General features: G+C 43.0%; 1 protein-coding gene across 22 annotated transcripts in view; it reads left to right on the top strand.

Annotated features, from left to right (window-relative positions):
• Positions 1-6,360: 6,360 nt before the first annotated feature.
• The window catches only part of ZNF541 (zinc finger protein 541), a 37,191-nt gene continuing 20,091 nt past the window's right edge, over positions 6,361-23,460 (top strand). For 6 of the 22 annotated variants that reach the window (XR_015950716.1, XR_015950715.1, XM_035117624.3 and 3 more), the window contains exons 1-7: positions 6,551-6,879; positions 8,474-8,617; positions 11,557-11,900; positions 15,393-15,636; positions 18,394-20,158; positions 21,346-21,404; positions 23,159-23,315. Coding sequence is in view for 20 of the 22 variants with exons in the window: in XM_035117624.3 (XP_034973515.2) it covers positions 11,597-11,900; positions 15,393-15,636; positions 18,394-20,158; positions 21,346-21,404; positions 23,159-23,315 (2,529 nt within the window). In the remaining 2 variants the exon portion in view is untranslated. Of the gene's footprint in view, positions 6,880-7,282; positions 7,498-8,473; positions 8,618-11,556; positions 11,901-15,392; positions 15,637-18,393; positions 20,159-21,345; positions 21,405-23,158; positions 23,316-23,460 lie in introns of those variants that run through there. The other 16 variants (XM_088672755.1, XM_088672752.1, XM_088672763.1 and 13 more) reach the window with 9 other exon arrangements.

Below are 23,460 nucleotides of genomic sequence, written 5' to 3'. Positions count from 1 at the left end.
CTCTTCCTTTCTCTGATTTTTTTAAAAGATGATATAGCTCAGGCATCCCCAAACTTCGGCCCTCCAGATGTTTTGGACTACAATTCCCATCATCCCTGACCACTGGTCCTGTTAGCTAGGGATCATGGGAGTTGTAGGCCAAAACATCTGGAGGGCCGCAGTTTGGGGATGCCTGATATAGCTGATTCCAGATTTTTGTTTTCCCAGTAGGAATAGAGTAACAGCACTGTACAGTCATACCTTGGTTTAAGTACGCCTCGGTTTGAGTATTTTCAGTTTAAGTACTCCGCGCACCCGTCTGGAACGGATTAATCCACTTTCCATTTCTTTCAATGGGAAAGTTCACTTCAGGTTAAGTACGCTTCAGTTTAAGTACTCCACGGACCATCTGGAATGGATTAATCCACTTTCGATTACTTTCAATGGGAAAGTTCACTTCAGGTTAAGTACGCTTCAGGTTAAGTACAGACTTCCGGAACCAATTGTGTTCGTAAACCGAGGTACCACTGTAATGCAATCCTGCCCGCCCTTCCCCCATTGGTATGGGTTAGACCAGGCACCCCCAAACTGCAGCCCTCCAGATGTTTTGGCTTACAACTCCCATGATCCCTAGCTAACAGGACCAGTGATTGGGGAAGATGGGAATTGTAGTCCAAAACATCTGGAGGGCTGAAGTTTGGGGGTGCCTGGGTTAGACCATTATTATTGGCAGGGGAGCAATTGCCATTTGCATTAGAATATATATCATGTGTCCCTGCAATTTGAATTGAAAGGGCCTTGTTGGTGGTGCCTCCCTCGCTATGAAACACTCTTTTGTAGAGAAATTCACCCAACACCCCTATTATCCTTTAAGGCCAGACTAAGGCATTTTAAGGGACGTGGGGTGCGCTGTGGTCTAAAACACAGAGCCTAGGGCTTGCCGATCAGAAGGTCAGTGGTTCAAATCCCTGCGACAGGGCGACTCCTGTTGCTTGGTCCCTGCTCCTGCCAATAGCAGTTCGAAAGCATGTCAAGTGCAAGTAGATAAATAGGTACCGCTTCAGCGGGAAGGTAAAAGGCGTTTCTGTGCGCTGCTCTGGTTCACCAGAAGTAGCTTAGTCATGCTAGCCACATGACCCGGAAGCTGTCTGGTGAGATGAGCGCCGCGACTGGACTTTACCTTTTTATGACATTTTATTCTCCCAGACTGCTTACGTTCTTGCTATTTTAGTCCCTGTGGTATGGATGGTGGTTTTAGCTCCCATGTTGCTGGCTCTTTTTAGCACCTGTGACCTGCATTGTATTTTATTGATTTGGACTTTTTGTACTGTAATTTTTGCAGTGGATGATTTCTTAAAGATTTATCGTGGGGCCTCATTGTGATGTTTTTAATTGGTTTTATACAATGTCCGTATAGTTAAAGCTACCATATGGTATTCCCAGTAGTGATGTATGGAAGTGAGAGCTGGACCATAAAGAAAGCTGATCGCTGAAGAATTGAAGCTTTTGAATTATGGTGCTGGAGGAGACTCTTGAGAGTTCCATGGACTGCAAGAATATGAAACCTGTCCATTATTCAGGAAATCAGCCCTGAGTGCTCACTGGAAGGACAGATCCTGAAGCTGAGGCTCCAATACTTTGGCCACCTCATGAGAAGAGAAGACTCCCTGGAAAAGATGCTGATGTTGGGAAAGATTGAGGGCACTAGGAGAAGGGGACGGCAGAGGACGAGATGGTTGGACAGTGTTCTTGAAGCTACCAACATGAGTTTGACCAAACTGCAGGAGACAGTGGAAGACAGGAGTGCCTGGTGTGCTCTGGTCCATGGGGTCACGAAGAGTTGGACACGACTAAACAACAATAATACTGTAATGCCAGAGAACTTGCTTTATGAGATGTCTAACAATAAATAAATATTCTGAAACAGAACAATATGTCTTCTTAATTAAAATCAGATCAGCTGTTTATAGGGTAATCATATTAATTTACTAAATTGTTGTTGTTGTTTAGTTGTTGTTGTTTACTAAATTGTAGGAAGGTATAATAATGATAAATAATAATAAAGCAGGACTTGAAATCAAAATATAATTGTTATCAATAATAATGCTTATGCAGAATATTTTTGTTTTACTGCTTACACTTTGCTGTTAGTTCTTATGCTGCATCCTATTTTGTACCTGTTGTTGTTGTTGTTGTTGCTGTTGTTGTTGTAAGCCACTCTTGAGAACACATACTTAATTGCCATTTGGACACCCTCTGTTAAGTGCAGCAATGTCAATTTCTGTCCAGCAGAAAGGGAGGTTTTTAATTACTAGCTACCACTCAAAATTTATACTACCGTATTTCTTAAAGAAAGTAAGAAAATATATAAATAGAGTAAAATACCACTATTTCACATCAAAAACATGAGAGAAAAACCAGGAATTAAATTGATTTCAATGAAAACAAAAAATTACACTGGAGGAATTACAAGGGTTTTCATCACTAATACACCAGGCACAATTAACAATTAACAACTAAAATGGCTAAAACCTGCAACCAGGAAGCTTTCGATTAAAGGTACAAAACCCTGAAAGGATTCAATAGCAATGCTTTGCCTGTATACAATGGTCAGGCTGCATGTTTCTAGGGGTGCCAAATTGGGTCTTTGACCCGGGTCAAATAAAGCCTAGTTTCACCCTTGGGACAGAGTATATTTTCCACAGCCATGCACACCTTTTGCACTAAAAATTGGGTCCTCATCCCCTGCTGTATACGGGATGTGGACAGACCCTTGTTTTAATTCCTACCATCACCTACAGCTTCACTGAGGATGCCAAATATTGCAGCTGTCAGCTTACTTTTCTGGCAATTTATTTTGATCGTTTCTTGATAAGCAGATATCCAGAACTTAAAGCTTTCCCCATCGCTGCATCTCCATTCCAGCAAAAGTCGCTTTCTGAGTTTCTATTTGCTATTTAGAAGCATTACCAGAAAAAGGAGTTGGCAAACCGTATACAGTATAGTCCAGGGGTCCCCAAACTACGGCCCCCGGGCCAGATGCGGCCCAATCGGCCTTCCAATCCGGCCCGCGACGACCCCCGCCGCCCGCTGCCGCCGCCCGCTCTCAAGGCGCGCGGCGCAGCGACGATATTAAAAATCGGCAAAAAATCACCGAAAATCCTTTGTGCGCATGCGTATGGGCCTCTCCCGACCCGGAAGAGGTCATTTCTGGTGCACTTCCGGGTCGGGGGAGGCCCATACGCATGCGCACAAGCGATTTTCGGCGATTTCCCCCCCGCCCGTGTGCGTGTGCGCATGCGCACGGGCGCGCACTCCCCCGCCCTCCGGCCCGCTGCGCGCTCACTCCCCTGCCCTCCGGCCCGCCGCGCGGTAAGTCTGGGGACCCCTGGTATAGTCCAAATAAAGCCAGTTGTGCTAAAGTGCCATTGAAATCAATGGGCTTAATTTAGTTGTAATTGACTGTGCATACATATATTCCAAATAGTAAGCCCTGTTAAACTATGGGGTTTATTCCCAGGTTCAGTGTGTTTTATCCTGTAGAACAGGCACCCCCAAACTGCGGCCCTCCAGATGTTTTCGCCTACAACTCCCATGATCCCTAGCTAACAGGACCAGTGGTCATCTGGAGGGCCGAAGTTTGAGGATGCCTGCTGTAGAATAAGAGCCTGATCCTACACATAGGAGGACTCTAAACCCACTGATGCCATTGGAATTAGATGCATCTAAAAGACTGGGAGGTTACTTGCTCCAATGACTTAAATGAAACTTAATACATACAACAAAACCAATTTGGATTGAAGCACTAATGCAGGGGTCCCCAAACTTACATTGCCGAGGGCCGGTGCCGCCAGCGCCAATTGTGCTGTGGGCCGGAGCACGCAGGAGTGTGCACCAATACGTGTGTGCACATGTGATTTCCAGCACACTTCCGGGTCACCGGAACACCAGAAATAGCTTGTGTGCATGCACATGGGCCTCCTCCAACCCAGAAGCACGCCGGAAATGACGCTTGTGCATGTGCACAAGCTATTTCCGACACTCCAGCAACCCGGAAGTGGGCAGGTGCGCCGTTAAGAGCAGGGGGCGGCGGGGGCCGCACAAAAGAGCCTCACGGGCCACATCCGGCCCCCGGGCCTTAGTTTGGGGAAGCCTGCACTAATGTGAGACTTAAGTGTGTGGGAGCATTTTAAAACAGTATTTTAGCAATGTTTTTTTCCTTGCTTTCTACTAATGGAATGCTTTACTTCCTGGCATCGATTTCATTCCCAATACTGTATTGGCATATGTAAATATCTGAATAAGATCTCACTTCTTCACTTCATCTTCCTCTCAGTTGACATTAAACTCTTAAGGCCTCCTGTCGCTTTTCTTACTTTGTTTTGTCTTAAGTCCCCCCTCGCCCCAATCCCCCCCCACTTTTAATATTTATTTTTACTTTATAAGCAGGCCAGAAAATGCCTATATAGCTACATAATGTATATCACTAAATAAATATATAATTTTAATCTATATTATCAAGGCCTATTTTTCCTATCCCACCACCTTTGTATGTTTATACTCTCCACCGTCTCTTGAGACAGACGGATCCCAGCACTGACTATTTTATAGAATTGATCTAGAAATTGGTGCCTGAGTTTGGAGTTTTATTTTCCCTCCTTGGCCCTTTCCCCTTGTGTGCTGTATCTTTCATTTATTTATAGGTAAGCCTGCAAGGAGTATCTTGTTTTGATTTCACCTATGGTGCACTGGGAGCCATTTTTGGCTGAAGGTAAAGGTAAAGGGACCCCTGACCATTAGGTCCAGTCGTGACCATAGCTGCCAAGTTATCCCTTTTTTAAAGGGATTTTCCCTTATGCTGAATAGGCTTCCTCGCGAGAAAAGGGAAAACTTGGCAGCTATGGTCGTGACCAACTCTGGGGTTGCGGCGCTCATCTTGCGTTATCAGCCGAGGGAGCCGGCGTACAGCTTCCAGGTCATGTGGCCAGCATGACAAAGCTCCTTCTGGCGAAGCAGAGCAGCACATGGAAACGGCGTTTACCTTCCCGCTGTAGCGGTACCTATTTATCTACTTGCAATTTGATGTGCTTTCGAACTGCTAGGTTGGCAGGAGCTGGGACCGAGCAACAGGAGCTCACCCCGTCGCAGGGATTTGAACCGCCGACCTTCTGATCGGCAAGCCCAAGAGGCTTTGTGGTTTAACCCACAGCGCGACCTGCGTCCCTTTTGGCTGAAGAGCAGGGTACAAATCTGCCAGATAAGCAGCAATAAAAGACTGACACTTCCTATCCCTGCAGTTATGCACTAGTGTAACCTTGGTTTATGAGCACCCCGGTTTATGAATTTTCGGTTTACGAACGCCGCGGACCCACCTGGAACGGATTAATTCACTTTCCATTACTTTCAATGGGAAAGTTTGCTTCAGTTTATGAACGCTTCAATTTATGAACAGGCTTCTGGAACCAATTGTGTTCATAAACCGAGGTACTACTGTATACATAAAGGTAAAGGGACCCCTGACCATTAGGTCCAGTCGTGACCGACTCTGGGGTTGCGCGCTCATCTCGCATTATTGGCCGAGGGAGCTGGCGTACAGCTTCCAGGTCATGTGGCCAGCATGACAAAGCTGCTTCTGGCGAACCAGAGCAGCACACGGAAACACCGTTTACCTTCCCGCTGTAGCGGTTCCTATTTATCTACTTGCATTTTGACGTGCTTTCGAACTGCTAGGTTGGCAGGAGCCATACTGTATACATATGCATGTGTAAATACCACACACTCTAGTCTCTCACACATATATATCCGTGTGATCCTCCGATGAAGGAATAAAAAATATATATATAACTGGCTTGTTTTTAAAATGTATTTTGATCATGTGATTTTGTGGTAACCGCCCATATAAATAACCAGGGTTTTTGTTTTTATTATGCATTTTGATGGTGTCATTTTATGGGGTAAGTGCCCATATAAACAATTGGGGTTTTTTTATTATGTATTTTATTACGTGCTTTTCCATCTTATCATTTTTATGTGGCAACCGCCCCGAGACCTGTGGCGCGTAGAGGGCTGTATACAAATGTGTGGGGGGGGGGGACCCCCAAACGCAAAATATCCCCTCACACAAACGGTGCGCGACGAGATGCTACACCATACCGCCGGCGGCGTCCCCCCCCCCTACCTCTTTCCCTCACAGCTTCCCCTCCACGACTCCATCCCCTCCTTATCCTCCCCTCACGTAGCTAATAGGTAAGTCGGGGAGGTTGTTCGCGCCTTGCTCAACCTCCTCACAAAATGGCGGCGCCGGACCACCGGCTACTCCCCTTTCCTTCCCGCCAAAACGCACGGACGTACTCACTCTCCCCCCCCTCTCGCTTACACCCTCCCCACGCAGAGCGAGCGAGCGAAGCGCCGCGTTATTGTCCCCCGGCCCTTCCAGCCTCGAGCCCGTTCGGGCGCCGGCCGCGCGTGGGCGGGCCTCAGTCGGCGGGTTGGGCGTGGCTGGCGCGTGCAGAAGAAGACGAAGAAGAGGGGGGAGGGGGACTAAATAAATAGAGAGGGAGGGAGAGAGAAGGAGGAGAGCGGGGCGCGAGACGACGGGTAAAGCAGCGGCCTGTTTCTGCGTGCGCGCGTGCGCGCCCGCGTCCTCTCTCCCCTTCTTCCTTCTGTCCCTCGCCCCGTCAGGTGCAGGTTGCAACCGTCCCTCGCCCCGAGGCCGCTCCTCCACCACCACCACCGCCCGGCCCCATTCACGAGGGACCCGCTCCACTCTGCAAAGCCACGCAGTGGGGGGAAGGAGCAAGGCTAAGGCTACCCGACCCAAAACGCCCCACTTTAGGTCCATCTCGCCACACCAGGTCACCATTTGTGTCATGAGCAACAAAGAGAGCTTTCCCATCTGTGGTAAGGGGCTCTCCCTCCTCACCCCAGCTAAGGAGGACTTGTGCAAATGGGCGCCCCCTACCCTATTCGCACCCTGTGGCAGTTGCTCCCTTGTGGGGACAAGGGAGGCCCAGCGTATCTCGGCGGGGCGGGATGGGGTCGGTTGCAAACACTTATATGGGGGTCGCTGCAACCCTCCGTTTTGTTGGGGGAAGGGGGCAGCTGGCGAAGGGGGCTCCCCACCCCACTTTTAACTGCTCAGAACTGGGGCAGCCAGAAGAATATGGAGCCCTGGCACCGTTGGGAAAGAATCTTAATTCGGATCCTGCCTTTCGCCAGGGCTAAAAATGCATAACAGCTTTTCAAGTGCTAGAGCAGGTTTTTAGGGTTTTCTCTGCACCTTTTTTTTTTTTAAATGAAGGATCCGGATGGGATGAATTCGATTCAACAGGGCTTGCTTTGGAGTAGTCGTGCAAAGGATTGCACTCTTGAGAAGGGAAACTGAAACCCTGTATTACGTTTCATTGCTTTTCAGTAGAATTTTGTGATGGAAAAGCAGTGAAATGCAAGAGAACAGCTAAAAACCATGGGTGTCAACCGATGGAAAGATTTCAGTTAAGCTACCACTTAAGCAATCTGGTAAATAAGTTTGCCTATGCTAGAACTTAAACATAGGCTCCCACTTTATGTATTGAAGGCAGTGCAAAATAACGTATAGTTCAAGAAAAGCTGCTATGGGGGATAATCAATTTGTAATATTTTCAGCCTATGCCAATACTTTGTTAAAAATTGTCCTGGGTTTCTCTTGTTCTCAAAAGGAAACCCAAACATAAAAATACTGCAAAACTTCCAAAAGATGCTGAAGCTTGGAATTTTTTTGAGGGGAGCACTTCATAATCGTGTAACAGCTAACAAGAGAAGTAAATTTATTTGGTATTTGCTCTTGGTACAAGAATGGGATAAGAAATCCCAACCCCTCTTAAGTGTAGCTAGGAAATAAATCTTTTTATCATTAATCACACCTTATCATTTGAAAGCATGACCTAAAAATATCTGCATGATAAAATTCTGATGGTCATATTTGTATGTAAAGTTTTTATTCCCAACTGCTATCAGCAGGCTTAATTCCCCCCCCTTATTTTTGTCCTGTGAAATTAAGATACCTCCCTAACAGCTTTTTTGCTTTTGTAAGCTTGCACTACAGGCATCAGTGGTTTGTGTACCTTGGTCCTTTGCTCTGGAATGATATGGATAGGTTGTAAGTGGCATGTCTACAGTGCCTGGATACAGAACATTATATATTCATAAAATTCCATTTAATAATATGCCCACACCCAGCAAACAATCTTTCCCTTTTTTTCTCTCCATCCTAAATTAAGAGAGTGTGTGCCCCTCAGTATTATAACAACAAATATTTCCTCCCAACGTGCAGTTAAAAATTGTGTACTCTGTTAGATCTACTGGGAAGAAAGATTTTAAATATATTTGTATACACACCCTGTCTTACAAAGAGAGGTTGAGTTAATTCTGTTGATAGAAAGGAGGAGCCTTGAATATTGAATATCATTCTTACTGGATATGAATTTAAACTATTCTCTACTCATTCTATCCTTAGAGTATATCTTTCCAAGAGTTCTCCCAAAATCTGCTATGGCCTAATAATACTGTAGGATTTTGAATGGCAGCTGCTAATACCCATCATTGTGAAGACAAAAAGAAGTACTGATGAACTTTGCTTAATCCGTGGTGAACAATACCTGTAAGCTATTTTTGAATAGAAGTATTTGCAAAATAGGAGTCTCCATGTATAGTTTTGTATATGTAAACTGTTGCCCCTTTTTGCAAAATTTATCATGTTTATATTTCTGTTAAGCCCAGAGATAGTAGTCACATATGGTAGTAGTGTTCTAAACATGTATGTACATTTTTAAAAAAGAATTTGCCACTTTTTATTTATATAAGGAGATGTTTATGGCCCACCTTTTAAGGCCTAGGCTTGCAATTCAGCAAGACAACACAATGCATTAAAAAGAATAAAAATCCTGTAGAAACCTAGAATAATAAACAGTTCTGTATTCAAACAACAAAACTGCAAAAAGAATCCAGAGAGACACGTAAAATAACAACCTTTTTTCTGGGTAGTGGTGATAAGTATTTAGCCATTGGTGGAACATAAATAATGAGGTACGCAATCTTATCTCTTGGGGCAGTGAGTTATTATGGACAGCTTCACATGTAACACTAAGCCAAAATAATACATTAATCTTTTGAAAATGCTCATGGGGAATTTGCATACCTATATATATATATATATTGCAGTACATCTATTATTTGTGGCAGTACATTCTTATATGTGAACCTCATCCTAAACACTAAATTTCAGTAGAGATTTTTGTTATTAACCTATTTAAATTAAATTTGATCACTTGAGAAATAACCGTAGGAACCAAAATCCCTAGATATGTTATTTATTTCACAATATTTGTATACCGCTTGGTTGTAATAAGACCACAAATGTCAGTTTGATCCATATGATCATGTTTAATTTAATCATGGGGTAACCCTCATTTGAAGATATGGAGGCAACCCTTTCTTTGGAATGGGTAGAGCAGGGGTCCCCAAACTTACATTGCCGAGGGCCGGTGCCGCCAGCACCAATTGTGCTGTGGGCCGGAGCACGCAGGAGTGTGCACCAATACGTGTGTGCACATGTGATTTCCAGCGCACTTCCGGGTCACCGGAACACCAGAAATAGCTTGTGTGCATGCACACGGGCCTCCTCCAACCCAGAAGCACGCCGGAAATGACGCTTGTGCATGTGCACAAGCTATTTCCGACACTCCAGCGACCCGGAAGTGGGCAGCTGCGCCGTTAAGAGCAGGGGGCGACGGGGGCCGCATAAAAGAGCCTCACGGGCCACATCCGGCCCCCGGGCCTTAGTTTGGGGAAGCCTGGGGTAGAGTGTGGGATTAATACAATAGTTCAGATGATAAGAATAGATGGCAAATTTTTACAATGATTCTTCATTGAGGGTTAGATACTATTTACCAATGAGCATTAAATGGTAATTTTAATCTGTTTTAGTATTTTAACTTTTGTATGTTTTAAAATAGGGTTGTAAATTTTTCTTGATATTATTATCTTAGCTTTTTGTAAACCACTTTTGAATATTTTTTACACTCAAGTGATGTATGCTTTTTAGGAAAAAATTTATAATATTAAATAATATTTTCAGTAACAGCACACTTTGGTGTCTATTTATGGTCCATCAACTTTGAGTGCTTTATCATTGCCTAAACTGCTGGATGGAATAATTGTTTGGTTGCAAAATATAAAACCAGTTACTAGTTTTTATAATTCATATATGGAGGTTTTTAATGCTTGATGTTTTACTGTGTTTTTATAATTTGTTTGAGCTCCAGTGCGGCTAGAACAACCCATTCAGATGGGCAACATAGAAATAATAAATTATTATTATTATTTATTATTATTGGAAGATCGTAAAATAGACGATCAGCAAGTTAGAGAGGAATAGAACGGAATTAATAGTGTACTATACAACTGTTGTTGTTGTTGTTGTTGTTTAGTCGTTTAGTCGTGTCCGACTTCGTGACCCCATGGACCATAGCACGCCAGGCACTCCTGTCTTGCACTGCCTCCCGCAGTTTGGTCAAACTCATGTTCGTAGCTTCGAGAACACTGTCCAACCATCTTGTCCTCTGTCGTCCCCTTCTCCTAGTGCCCTCAATCTTTCCCAACATCAGGGTCTTTTCCAAGGATTCTTCTCTTCTCCTGAGGTGGCCAAAGTATTGGAGCCTCAGCTTCACGATCTGTCCTTCCAAGGAGCACTCAGGGCTGATTTCCTTAAGAATGGATAGGTTTGATCTTCTTGCAGTCCATGGGACTCTCAAGAGTCTCCTCCAGCACCATAATTCAAAAGCATCAATTCTTCGGCGATCAGCCTTCTTTATGATCCAACTCTCACTTCCATACATCACTACTGGGAAAACCATAGCTTTAACTATACGGACCTTTGTCGGCAAGGTGATGTCTCTGCTTTTTAAGATGCACTATACAACTAAACAATGACAAATTGCTTTAGAATCTACAGTACTGTAATGTGTTTGCTCTTTTATGTACCCTGTTTCTCCGAAAATAAGACGTAGCCATAAAATAAGCCGTAGCAGGATTTTTAAGCATTCAAGGAATATAAGCCATACCCCAAAAATAAGACATGGTGATAGGTGCAGCAGCAATGCCGGCCGCGGCAGGAGGAGGAGGGAAAAAATAAGACATTCCCTGAAAATAAGCCATAGTGTGTTTTTTTTTAAGGAAAAATAAATATAAGATGGTGTCTTATTCTCGGAGAAACATAGTATATAGTTTGCTACCATCCTTTTCAGATTATGTGACCTTTCGATTCGTTCCTTGGTTCAGATTTCTATTAAAGTGGTTTGTGGGAGTTTGAGCTGAGGCCTGACAATTAACCTGGAAAGTGTTAATTACGTTCTATGAGAACATTTCACAAGAGGAAGATGATACAGTATACGGAATATTTCTTTAGATGTAAAATTGGCACGAGTCTTGGTATTGCTCTGACTTGTGCGTGCCTATGATAATTCAAAACTGTTCAACACTTGTGTCTCTGACTCAAAGCCCCTTTGCTTGTTCCCATTTCCATTTTGATCTTTTGTTTAGGAACCTTGACCCAAATTACAAACACACAAGGTGGTTGAATATGGACCAGTACCACCTCAGTGATGAAAGTTCACTCCACTCTGAGATGCAGCTTCATGAGTTTTCAGGGAATCAGGCTTTGGACTGCAGTGATAATTTCGGCCACGATCTGTGTCCAGATATGAGAGACATGATTTATTCAGGATTGAACAACTTGGATGTGGACCCCAGCCTTTCAGCCACAGATATGAATAATGACTCCTTGGAGGACAATCTTGATACCTTATCTTTGTACTCGGTGAAGGACTGTGATTCTACCAAACTCCTTGATGATTGTGACCCAGACTCACGGCCACTCTTGCATGGTTAGTAACCCTGGTTACAATGGTAAATAACCAATGTGTCAAAATGTGTAAGGCAGGAATGTGAAAACTGGCTTTCCAGATGTTGGACTACAACTCCTATCAGACCCAGCCAGGATGGCCAGTCGTCGGAGGTTATGAGAACAGTTATCCAACCATATCTGAAGAGTCCCAGGTTCCCCATCTTTGCCTAAATACAGGCTTCCTCAAACTCTGCCCTCCAGATGTTTTGAGACTACAATTCCCACCATCCCTGACCGCTAGTCCTGCTAGCTAGGGATCATGGGAGTTGTAGGCCAAAAACATCTGGAGGGCTGAGTGAGGAAGCCTGCCTAAATAGAACCTGGAATGCTTTCTTTTTTCCAAGTAAAATAAAAAAATTCCTTCAGTAGCACCTTAAAGACCAACTAAGTTTTTATTTTGGTATGAGCTTTCGTGTGCATGCACACTTCTTCAGATACAGTGAAAAAAGCTTCACTTTTTTCCATTCAGCTATGGGTTCCTTTTCTGGTCAAGGCACTCCTTTCTGAAATGGGAATACAGTACGTAGTAATTGTTACATTTCACACTTCAGTGCTATGTGTACCCTGGTGTTTCTGCACAACAAGGATTATGAAGTATGTCTTTAGATGCACAATGGGCATGTGCTAGGGACCTGCAGACCATTGCTTGTTTTGTGGAAGTTATGGATCCCAAAGCATTTTGTAAGCAGAAATAATTAAGTTCTACAATATTTTGATAATGATCATAGGTATGCAGGTTTGTAAGGAGAAATTTGCATTTATTGTCCCCTTTTTCTGGGGAGGGGAATCTTATGCATCCTCACGTGACTGTTCAGGCATCTCTTTTTAATGCCAACAGGTCTATGCAGTTGTTTAAAGTTTTGTTGAATAGCCTGTCAATTTAATTACTATTCTATATGCTTTTAATATTTTTAAATCATTTTATATTGCTTTACACTGCACTGATGTTTTATGATGTGGAGGTATATTAAATAAATGAATATGTTAATATATTAGGGTCATTTGCACTGGAAAATCACATATGCTATTTTAACAATTCAGATTTGATACAACGCGATGCTGCCTTCATGAGTATTGCCTGTTTCTTTCAGTATGGTGATGTGGCATCATTGCATAATCACAGTGTGTGTAGATTTTGAAATGAGGGTATTTTTCTTAAGGGTAGGCGAAAATAGCACTTTTGGCAAATTAAAAATGTACAAAATTGACAAAATCAATATAAATACCAGCCTAATTTTTCAGTGGAGCAACTGAGAAACAAAACTCATCTCTTGGATCACTTTCTTGGGATAATGATATAGACTTAATTTTTCTGTAAAATGCCACGAGACATTTATTGCTCCTTGGAAAAAATAATAGATAAAGATGACTACACTACAATATGATATGAATATGTTCCCCTTCTGTCTAGTATCTTTTCAATTGCATCCAGGATAAAGGAAATGCTCTCTGTGGAGTCTTTGCAACGCCTGCTCCAGCTGCAGCTGGGGAACAAGCTACACTGAAGAAACATGGCAATTCTACAGGTGAAACTCAGAAAATTAGAATACTGTCGAAAGGTGCATTTATTTCAGTAATGCAACTTATTATTTTTTATTTTTCTTTTAATTTTTACAAATGCTTTCTTTTGGAAATTCCACAGTAATAAAACAAATAGCTACAATAATACAAAAATACAAAAATAAACATTGTTATTACATTTCATTGATCACATTCCATTTATAATTGACCCGCCTAACAACAAATAATTACAATTACAACAAATAAAGGCTTGACATATCTTGCTTTGCATGTCATGCATCTATCTCATATATTGGTTTCACCTTTTAAATTGTGTCACTTAAATAAATGCACTTTTCGACGATATTACCGAGTTTCACCTGTAACTGTTAGGACTGAACATCTTAGCTTCCTTTTAACCAAATAATTAATTTCCTGTTGAACCTTTGTAGCTTTTGATATTTTCTCCACAATTAAGTTTTCAGTTGAATTGGTTTATTTTAAAATCTGCTGTGAAAAGTTAAGACATGAAATTTTTAGGTCTAAGTTGGCTGGGCAAAACAACAGTCCACTGTGATCATTATTGGGATTAGGTGTTTCCATCATTTGAAGCATTTAGTTGACAGCACAGCACTTCAGAAGATTCTTTCTCCTTTGAATTATACCTGCATTAGATGAAGTTGGCTGAACGTTATATGCTGCCAGGCTTGGGTTGAAATGCTTTTATTTAAGCTCCATCTTATGTGCAATTAAATATGCACATATCATACCATAGCTGTGTTGGTTTCTGGTAGATTTTGGTAATATTTGAAGTGGAAATCAGTTCTTAAAAGAGATCGGCAGTAATAGGGATATGTGAATGTGATTTGTTCCATAATTAAAATGGAACAAAATTAACAGACAGTGCAATAGTGCTCTAGTAAGAACAATGAAATAATTTTGGTCATCAGGAATGAGCTTTGTTGATCAGGTGCAGTAATGCTGAACAAGTGCAAGGCCTCTGTTCTAGAGGAAGGGAATGCTACGCTACCTTCATAAATTTAATTTAATTACCTGAATGAATTTTTAAACTATGCACTCAATTTAGTGCCAATGTTGAATGAGCTCATCCCTATTGCTTTTAAAAGGATCCTTTTTACGAAGAACCAGCAGGCAGGAGAATCCATAGTTATTGCACCTGGGTTTTTTTGTGCTGACTGAGAAGAGAACAGGATTTGTTTACTGTGTCTACTTCCGCAGAGAATACAAGTCCCAGTGTTAGTACAGTACAGTATGTGCACCCTGTTTTCTGCTGCCAGGAACATTCACCAGTAACTGAGGGAGCTATACGTGTGAAGCCCCCAGAAATTATTTGGGGAGGGGAGATTCTTGAGAACCTCTCAAAATACAGTACATAAAAATATTTTAAAAATAGTCCAGTAGCACCTTAGAGACCAACTAAGTTTGTTCTTATACCAAGAACAAACTTAGTTGGTCTCTAAGGTGCTACTGGACAATTTTTTAATATATATATATATTATGACTGCGTCAGACCAACACAGCTACCTACCTGAATTCTGAACCTCTGTTATTTAAGCCCCTCGATGTCCCTTTGATGTTGTTCTTACCTTGAAAATGCAAGGAGTCATACTTGGCGTTTATATGGCACTTTTCGTGAGTGTCATGTTCATTATCTCACTATTTTTTAAAAAATAGTGTGCATGCACACGAAAGCTTATACCAAAGTAAAAACTTAGTTGGTCTTTAAGGTGCTGCTGGAATGAATTTTTTTATTTTTTTAAAGCAACCTTATAGGTCAATATTATTATCCCATAGTGCAGATGGGGTAAGATGTGGAGATGGAGAGATAGCAGCTTGCCAAATAGTGCCTAGTGGGTTTGTGACTGTCAGATTTGAACCAGCTACTTAATTGCTCACACTTGATTGTACAAAGCCAGATGCTATGAACTAAAAGTTGTCTTTGCTCATATAGAATTGGGACTTCCTGCCCCTTCAGCACCTAAAGAAGTGGAGCAAGGCGGCAGATCCAGTTCTGGCAGTGGGAGGAGAGGAAAGCACCAGCAGAACTCCCCTCAAGCCCCTTTCCTGGATTGCAGCCTCTGTGGAAAGGTTTTCAGTAGCACCAGCTCTCTCAGCAAACACTACGTGACTCACAGCCAGGAACGGAAACATGTCTGTAAGATCTGCAGCAAAGCATTTAAGCGCCAGGACCACCTGTATGTATTTGTTTGCCAGTAAAACTGATTTAAATGTATAGACAGTTTCTGCTACTGTAGAAATTTGGCTTGATCTAGTTTGGCTAGGGCCTGGTACAAATGCACATAGAGCTTGTATTCCTTAGTAATGCAAGACATAATCTGTCTCCACTTAAGAAAATGGTGAAACTACCCAGGGAGTTGCTTTGGATCTACTATGTGAGCAGACAGCACTGTAATACAGTGAAGTTTTCAAGTTCCATCATTCAGGCAGGATTCCAGTGATGGAAGAGGTTCCTAGTATTGAGGAGAGAAAATCTTTCTAATTTATACTGTGAAATTAGAATTTACACTGTGAAATAATTTAGCCTTCAGAAAATCAGACCACTTGGGTGTGAGCACTTACTTGGTGGGATGTGGTTGCAGTGATACCACAGGGAAAGTATCTTAAGCAAAAAGAAGTGGAATTGTGAGAGATATTTGAGCCCCCTTTTCCTTTGAGCACAGGACAAAAGTATGCCTCCCTTTACTTTAAGCACAGTCCTATGCTCTGGAGCAGAGAAATTGTAATAGAAATTTGTGTGAAAACTAGAAACCTGTAGCCAGAAGTCCGGCTAGTTCTCACTAGCAGCTGGACTGTTAGCATTTCAGACTAGACATGGAAACTTTTATGATGGAATATTTCTCAGTACAGTACCAGAAAACTGCAGTTAGAAATATAGAATATCAAGGAGAAGGCTAGGCTAGAATCCTTTCCTATGACATCTAGTTTTATATATGGAAGGTGGTTGGTGTGTGTGTGTGTGTGTGTGTGTGTGTGTGTGTGTGTGTGTGTGTGTAGGAGCACTCCGTCATGTGAGCCCCCTGCAGTCTGAAGTGATAGTGTTGGGAGTTCAGCTGTAGGAATCAAAACCAATTAAAGATTATTACTTCCTGGCAAAGTTCTAGTGTGACTAGGAAGTCCTTATAGCCTTCCCTAGCCAAATGGACCACCTGGGTGGGTGGAGACCCTGTAGTACATAGGAGCCTTTACTGCTTAGGGAAGTGCTATTACTTACAGCTCTGGTGACACCATCCAAGGTAACTGCACAGAGTCATGGGTAGCCATGGTAGCTCCTGACGCACAGCCCAAGTAAAGGTTTATCGCCTCTAGCTATTCTGGGCTTCCAATCCCTATGCGAGGTTCAGCCTCCCTTGCTTCTGCAGCTCTTGGTCATATACACTTCTGTTGGTTTGCTCACTCTCTTTCTCTCACCCGCTTTCTTTTGTACCCCTCTCTTTTCTAACTGCATACCTAGGTCCATGCTTCTTCAAACTCTTGTTTCCTTGAGATGTTGCCTGCTCTGCCCTTCTCAAGGAGCAGAGCAGCTCAGCCAGTGGTGGCCAGAGAGGTACTCCTAACTGCCGAGTCCATCTGATAGGAAAGGCAGCTGAAGTAATCACTAGCAGAGGCTTTACCACCACCACTGAAAATCATTCAGTGTAGTGGTTCCCTTTTCTTCCTTGACAGATCACTTGGAAATTACTGATTGTCTTGGTGGACCCATTTAATGATTTTTCTGCCTGTTGTAAAAAATTTTGTAATGCACTTTGTTAGATAATGTGTGATTTTTAACTGTATTTTTATTGCTTGTGTTATTTCCTATATTGTATTTTATAGTACAGGCAACTCCCCATTTGCACAGGGGTTGCATTTTGGGTCATCACAAATGTAGACAAGATGCATGTAAGCCTGCCGCGCCCCGCCCCCTTCCAGGGCCGAAAATGGCGTGTGCATCAGCGATCACATGTACAGTGGTGCCTCGCTTAACAAATGCCCTGCTTAACGAAATTTCCGCTTAACGAAAGGTTTTTTCTAGCGGAGGTTGCCTCACTAGACGAATTCGTTTTACGAAAAATTCATCTAGTGAATCGCGGTTTCCCATAGGAATGCATTGAAATTCAACTAATGCATTCCTATGGGCAAAAAAATAAAATTCAATGCATTCCTATGGGATTCGCTAGACAAATTTTTCGTTATAAGAAAAGACCCGTGGAACGAATTAAATTCGTCTAGCGAGGCACCACTGTACCTCGAATGCATGCAAAATGGGAGTTACCTGTATTGTAATTTGCATTTCATAGAATTCAGATTTTAACATAAAAAAACACAATATAAAAGACAAAATTACTAACAATTATACAGTTAAAATTTAATATGGATATTTATTGCAGGTATGCCACTGACCACCTGAATGAAGCTCATGCACCACTGGTCATTAACCACAGTTTGCGAACCCCTGCTTTACCCTAATATATAGTTGATAAAAGTGAGGATTTAATTTGCCTTACTTACTTCCCCAAACCTTTATTAGGCGTTACAAATATAGGCCATCATAAAACATCCATGTATAAAATTTTAACATATATACAAATAAACAGCCATGTAAAAATATGTAATAATGAGGATTTTCATTGGAGTTTCTTCCCACTAAATAGTGCCATTCCACACTCTTAAGAGATACTCTTGATAATAACTCAGCCACCCTTGCAGTTACTTCTGGGTTAATGTCAGATATTTTCATTTTGCTGCACTGTTAGACTACCCAGAAAAGGGGATAGCACACGTTTGCACAGCTGGTTGTACAAAATATCTGCTCTTGACAAAAGCTGAGGGGAAAATGTTGAATTTGCCAAGATGGGAAGTCATTTTAGTGGTTGATTGTGATAATAAGATTAGCTTACTCTTCTATGTTCTGATCTTGTTTAAAAAATTTTTTTTTTAACCTTTAATCTCAGGAGTGGCCACATGCTGACACACCAAAAAACGAAGCCGTTTATTTGCATAGAGCAAGGTTGCAATAAGAGTTACTCAGACCATCGGTCGCTGCGCCGGCATTATGAAATGCACCACGGTTTGAGGTTGTTAAAGGACGAAGAAGCTTGTGAGGCCTCCCCACCCCTCCACGATTCACGTGTCCAGGTGGGATCTAGTGGCATGAGAACTGCAGAGAGGCTGGCTGTTCACCCTGAATCCCCGGCCCCTAATAATTCCCTCCTGCCCCATAGAGACCTGTTGAGGTGTCTTGTAAGTAGCTTAGTCAGCCAGAAACTCCCGTCTGCTTCTTCAGCCTCTGTGGGACAGCCCGAATCTGAGTCTAGGGGATCCCAGCAGCCTTGCGCCTCTGTCTGCGGTCAGATTTCTTGTGCGCCGACAAGTACTGCAGTGCTCACAGAAACCACCGGTGATAAAGTGACGAAGGAGCTTTACCCTTGTCAAAAGAACTCTTCCAGTGTGTACACCATCATAAACCCTGGGAGTTTATCTGTACTTGGACCAGCAGAAAGCATTGCAAACTTGCCAGACAGGCAGCCACATTCAGAATCTCAGTTTCCATTAGAAACCACAGCCCTGGAGTATTGGTCAAACAGTGGTGTGCCTCGTTTTCCGTTATTCAGAGGCCAGAAAATTCCTGCCACCTCTCACCAGTCAAGTGGCAACTTCCAGTGGGTCAGAAATGTGCCACCAACCTGCACCCAAAGCAAAGGAAATGGTGTTTATCTTGCTCAGATGCCACCTGCTGCAGGTCAGGATGCTTCACAAGGCCTCGTGGGGCCCTCCCATGCTTTTGACTCTCTGGCGCAGAATTTTGAGCGCCCAGATGTTTTATCGTTCACTCCCGCCCTCTTAAAGTCACAGGGGGAGATCCCTGGAGAGCCGAATCTCAGTGGCTTTGAAGAGTCTTTCAGGCCAGCAACAAGGCTTCCAGATCCTCTGAAGCATGGTGTGCTGCAGAAAGGGGAGGCCACACCGCTCTTTAGGCAGCTCTTAATGAAATCCCAGGAATCCTCTGTGAATCAGGATCAGCTTCAAGTCCAGGGTCGCCTGTTCCAAAGGATCACCAAATCTCAGCACATTGTGTCCCACACACAGCTGTTGGCTCCGTTGCAACTGGCAGCTGCAGAGACTGAGCAGGTGGTAGCAAAACCACTTCAGAGTGTGTTTCCGCAGCAAGCAGGTTTGGTTCATCCAGTTCCTGAGCCCACTGAAAGCGAAGGGTCCCCCTTGCGCGTAAAAAAGGCATTGTCCCAGTTTCAGAAGGACTTCTCGTTGGGCAGTGAGAAAGAAGGGCAACAGCCAGCTTCTCCACCACAGTCCTTTCAGCTACTTGCTGTGCCTTCTGCAAGCACAGGCAGCATTTCTCAGCCCAAGCACACCAGGACCTTGAAAGGATGCCTGGAGCTCAAAGACTTCTCTAGCCCTAGCCAGTCTGTTACGTACGAAAACACCCCAGGAAACCACACATACGGGAAGCCGAGGCAGCTGGATAATGGCTCTCCCGTATTGAGAAAGAAAGAGAAGAGTAAGACTTGCGTCAAAGAACCAGGCTGCAAAGGGCATTCTCGCAGTGGCAGACCTCGCCGGAAGGAGAAACTGAAGTTTGACACAGCTCCCATGGCTTCACCCAGCCAAGTGGCCATGGCTTCCTTTTCTTTGCCTAGCACCTCATTTGATAGTGGGGCCAGAGTGAAACCAAAGCTGACCATTTTCAACAGGATTCAGGCATGTTCAAACCGTAACATGTTCATGTTTTATTTCTTTAAGTGTTTTCAGTATTGGTGGGGTCAGGGTGGGGGAAGATAGCACCTTTCTCTAAAGTTTATGTCAAGGCAGCTGTTAGTGTGCCTATAGCAGTGTTTCCCAAACTTGGGCCTCCAGCTGTTTTTGGAATACAACTCCCATCATCCCTAGCTAGCATGACAGGGATGATGGGAATTGTAGTCCAAAAAACAGCTGCAGACCCAAGTTTGGGAAATACTGGTCTCTAACTTCTACAAACTTGGAAGGAACTTAACAGAACTCTTCAGATAGTGTGAGCTGTTAGCCAGTAACTGATTTTATTTATTTTAGCAGAAGCCATTGTTGGAATTAAGCAAGGTCTAATAGGTGATTGGCTTTGCTCACAGAGTGAACCCTGTATAAGTACCAAGGCACTGGCAAAGATGCCTTTGATCCCCCTTTCTCCAGCAAGAGTGACAAGCAGAAGCAGACTTGTCCCTGTATATGTCTCATCTGCTCATTCCCACTGGCCTTGAGTTGATGTGTGCATGGGAGTGAGTTGGTGAGTACATAAGTGGAAAATTCTGCCAAAGCTGCTGTTCTTCCTGGCAAGAAGTGGGTTAAACAGCCCTTTTCCAATTTGGGAGGAAATGGCCAAGGTGCATAATGAAAATGTGCATGGGGGTGAGAGATTGTTCTAAAATTTAGGAAAAATTGATGCCTCTGGGCACTGTTGGGCTCTCAGACTGCTAGCTCCCCATGTCTGTGTTACCCCATTTCTCCCCAACTGTGATCTCTGAAAATTGCCCACTCTCCCTGCATGACATGTTAGCAAGAGGAAGAAGTTCTCATTGAGGCTGGCGTGATCATCCCCCCTTCCCAATTGTTAATTGTAGTGCAGTGGGGCTATTTTCAAAGAGAGGGGTAAAACTTCCCCTAGTACTGTAGTTCTGATCAAAATGAGGGGTGTGGGATGCTAACAAATTTTAAAACCCTGATGCAATTGGCAGTGGTGCATTTTATGCAAACTTGCAGTTATGCCCTTAGTAAAGAAGATGAGAGAAAAAGTAGACAGGAAAGGTTTATGATTCCAGAAGCCTGAGGGCATCTGGGTAATGTAGAACACTCTATGATCTGAAGAAGTTTTATCTTTAAATATACATAAATGTATTTAACTTTTTTTAACACAGGGTGGAAATATCTACAGCTTTACTAATGCAGTGAGGGAAGAACAATTTCCCTTTGGTTGGTAAGTAGAGCATGGTGATGTTGGAGAAATTTCAAAGGGGTTCCCAGATAGGCAGTATCCCTCCCAGAAACCCAAAAGAGGAGGATGCAGGCTAAAAGTAAAAAGAGACCTTTATTGAAGTTCTAATGTACATAGGGACAAGCCTCAAAAATAAGGAGGCTGCAAAGAAACACATCCAAAGTAATGTTTCTTATACACTTCCACATGATTTCTGTTCACTACTAAAAGGATCACAGGAGTCTTAGTAGTTGCAGCCCAATGTCATCATCCTGAACCAATCAAAATCTTTTAGCTTGTCAGATCGGCCCTCATCATAATATCATGTTGGTTAAATGTAATCATTTTTCAACATCTTTATTTATCAAGACTTTGACTACTTTTCCTATTCATTAAATGTATCCCGATACCCTCTTTCATCTGTCTACAAAATAATTCAATATTGATCACAATTGCCATGCCTAGCTGATTCTCTTTTAATGCATGCAATGGCAGCCATGCATTCTAACAGTTTATTCTTTTCAGTGTTCTGGAACAAACGTTTGCTACATATAGTACTAGAGACCAGAGTTCAAATCCCCACTCAGGGCTTTTCCACATTTCCACTTTTCTCATGCCTAGGAAGAATGGGTCCAAGACATTTTCTATTTGGTCCTCTGCTTTCCCCAGGAAAACCCACTCTTTACTGCTGAATCAGAACAAACGTCAATCTGCAGAAAACCCGATGGACGTTTGCTCCTGTTCAGCAACAAAGAGCGGTTTGCTCTGGGGGAAAGCAGCGGTACAAGCGGAAGTTGGGACGAGCCCTTAGTCATGAAGCTCATGGGGTGAGTTGCAGTTTCTCAGTCTGACCTACATGATAGGATTGTGAGGATAAAATGAGGAGGTGGAGAACTGTACGTCACCTTGAGCTTCTTTGAGGAAAGGTGAGCAACAAATGGAAAAAATAAACTTAACGTAGAGGAGTATCCAGAAATGGGTTTGATTTTGGGGAAGCTTATGCTCTCCCCAGGACACGGCTCACTGACCCTGCTCTGAACCCTCGTTCAGTGTTTTTGCCTGGCTTGAATGTGCCTTTTAACTTTGATAATGCTATTTGTTTGCCTCCATGGAGGAAAGGGAGGTGTATGAGAGTGTGTGGAAAGTGTATAAAGGTAAAATTTACATTCTGTGCCCTGCACGCTTTTCCCTCTGCACCTGCTTACCACAGGACTGGCCTTTTGATTGGTTGTTAACGAGGGAACATGGCCCTCAGGATGAACCCCCCCCCCGACCTAGAGGCGAGCTGAAAGTCATTAAATCAGCCTTTGCCAACCTTTTTACCTCTGGAAGTTTTGGAGGTTGTCCAAAACATATGGAGGGCACCAGGTTGGCAAATTCCACATTAACCAAACACTTCCTCGGAGGGATGTTTCAAAATCAGTTTGTGATAATGTCCCAAGGCTCCGGTGGTTCAAAATTCGGCTGGGCTGCTGTAAGTCCCTAAGCAGCTCTGGATCGCAGCCATTATCTCTGCGGTGGCACTAGAAATTGTTCCTTATGTATGATATCCCAGTGGAGTTTATTTCACTAGTTAGCACAGTTTGCTGCTAAATGAACTGTAGAAACACTTTTCCCAGAAAGACATAAAACAGGTTCTGAAGCAGGAAATGTAAATGTGAATGTAATACAGTTATGGGGGTAAATTACAATCTGGAAATTCAGGCTTCATAATACTACGTTTTTTCATCCCTTTTTGCTTCAATTTCTGCTATCAGTAGTAAGACTGGGGGAGCTCCTGGAGACAGGAGTGAGCATGGAAATGGCTTTGTTTGTACAACCTGCAGTCAGCTGTTTTATACTGAGAGGGGCCTGAACAGCCATATGTGTTTCTATAGTGAACAATGGCAGTCTCCAGGGAAGGAAAAACAACAGGTAAAAGAGAAATTGAACTCTGGTAAATGAATATTTGTCACTACTAATATTAGTCACTTGTAAAACAAGCACAAGTTTAATACTGTGGATGAATTGTTTGAATTCTTGGCAGTAGCCATAAAGCTCATGAGGTGGCCTTGGGCAT

Source organism: Zootoca vivipara, chromosome 6 (assembly GCF_965207765.1).
Source record: "Zootoca vivipara chromosome 6, rZooViv2.hap1.1, whole genome shotgun sequence".
In the NCBI taxonomy this organism is placed as follows: Eukaryota; Metazoa; Chordata; class Lepidosauria; order Squamata; family Lacertidae; genus Zootoca; species Zootoca vivipara.
Note: the sequence above shows the minus strand (reverse complement) of the source record. Positions and strands in the feature narration are given on the sequence as shown.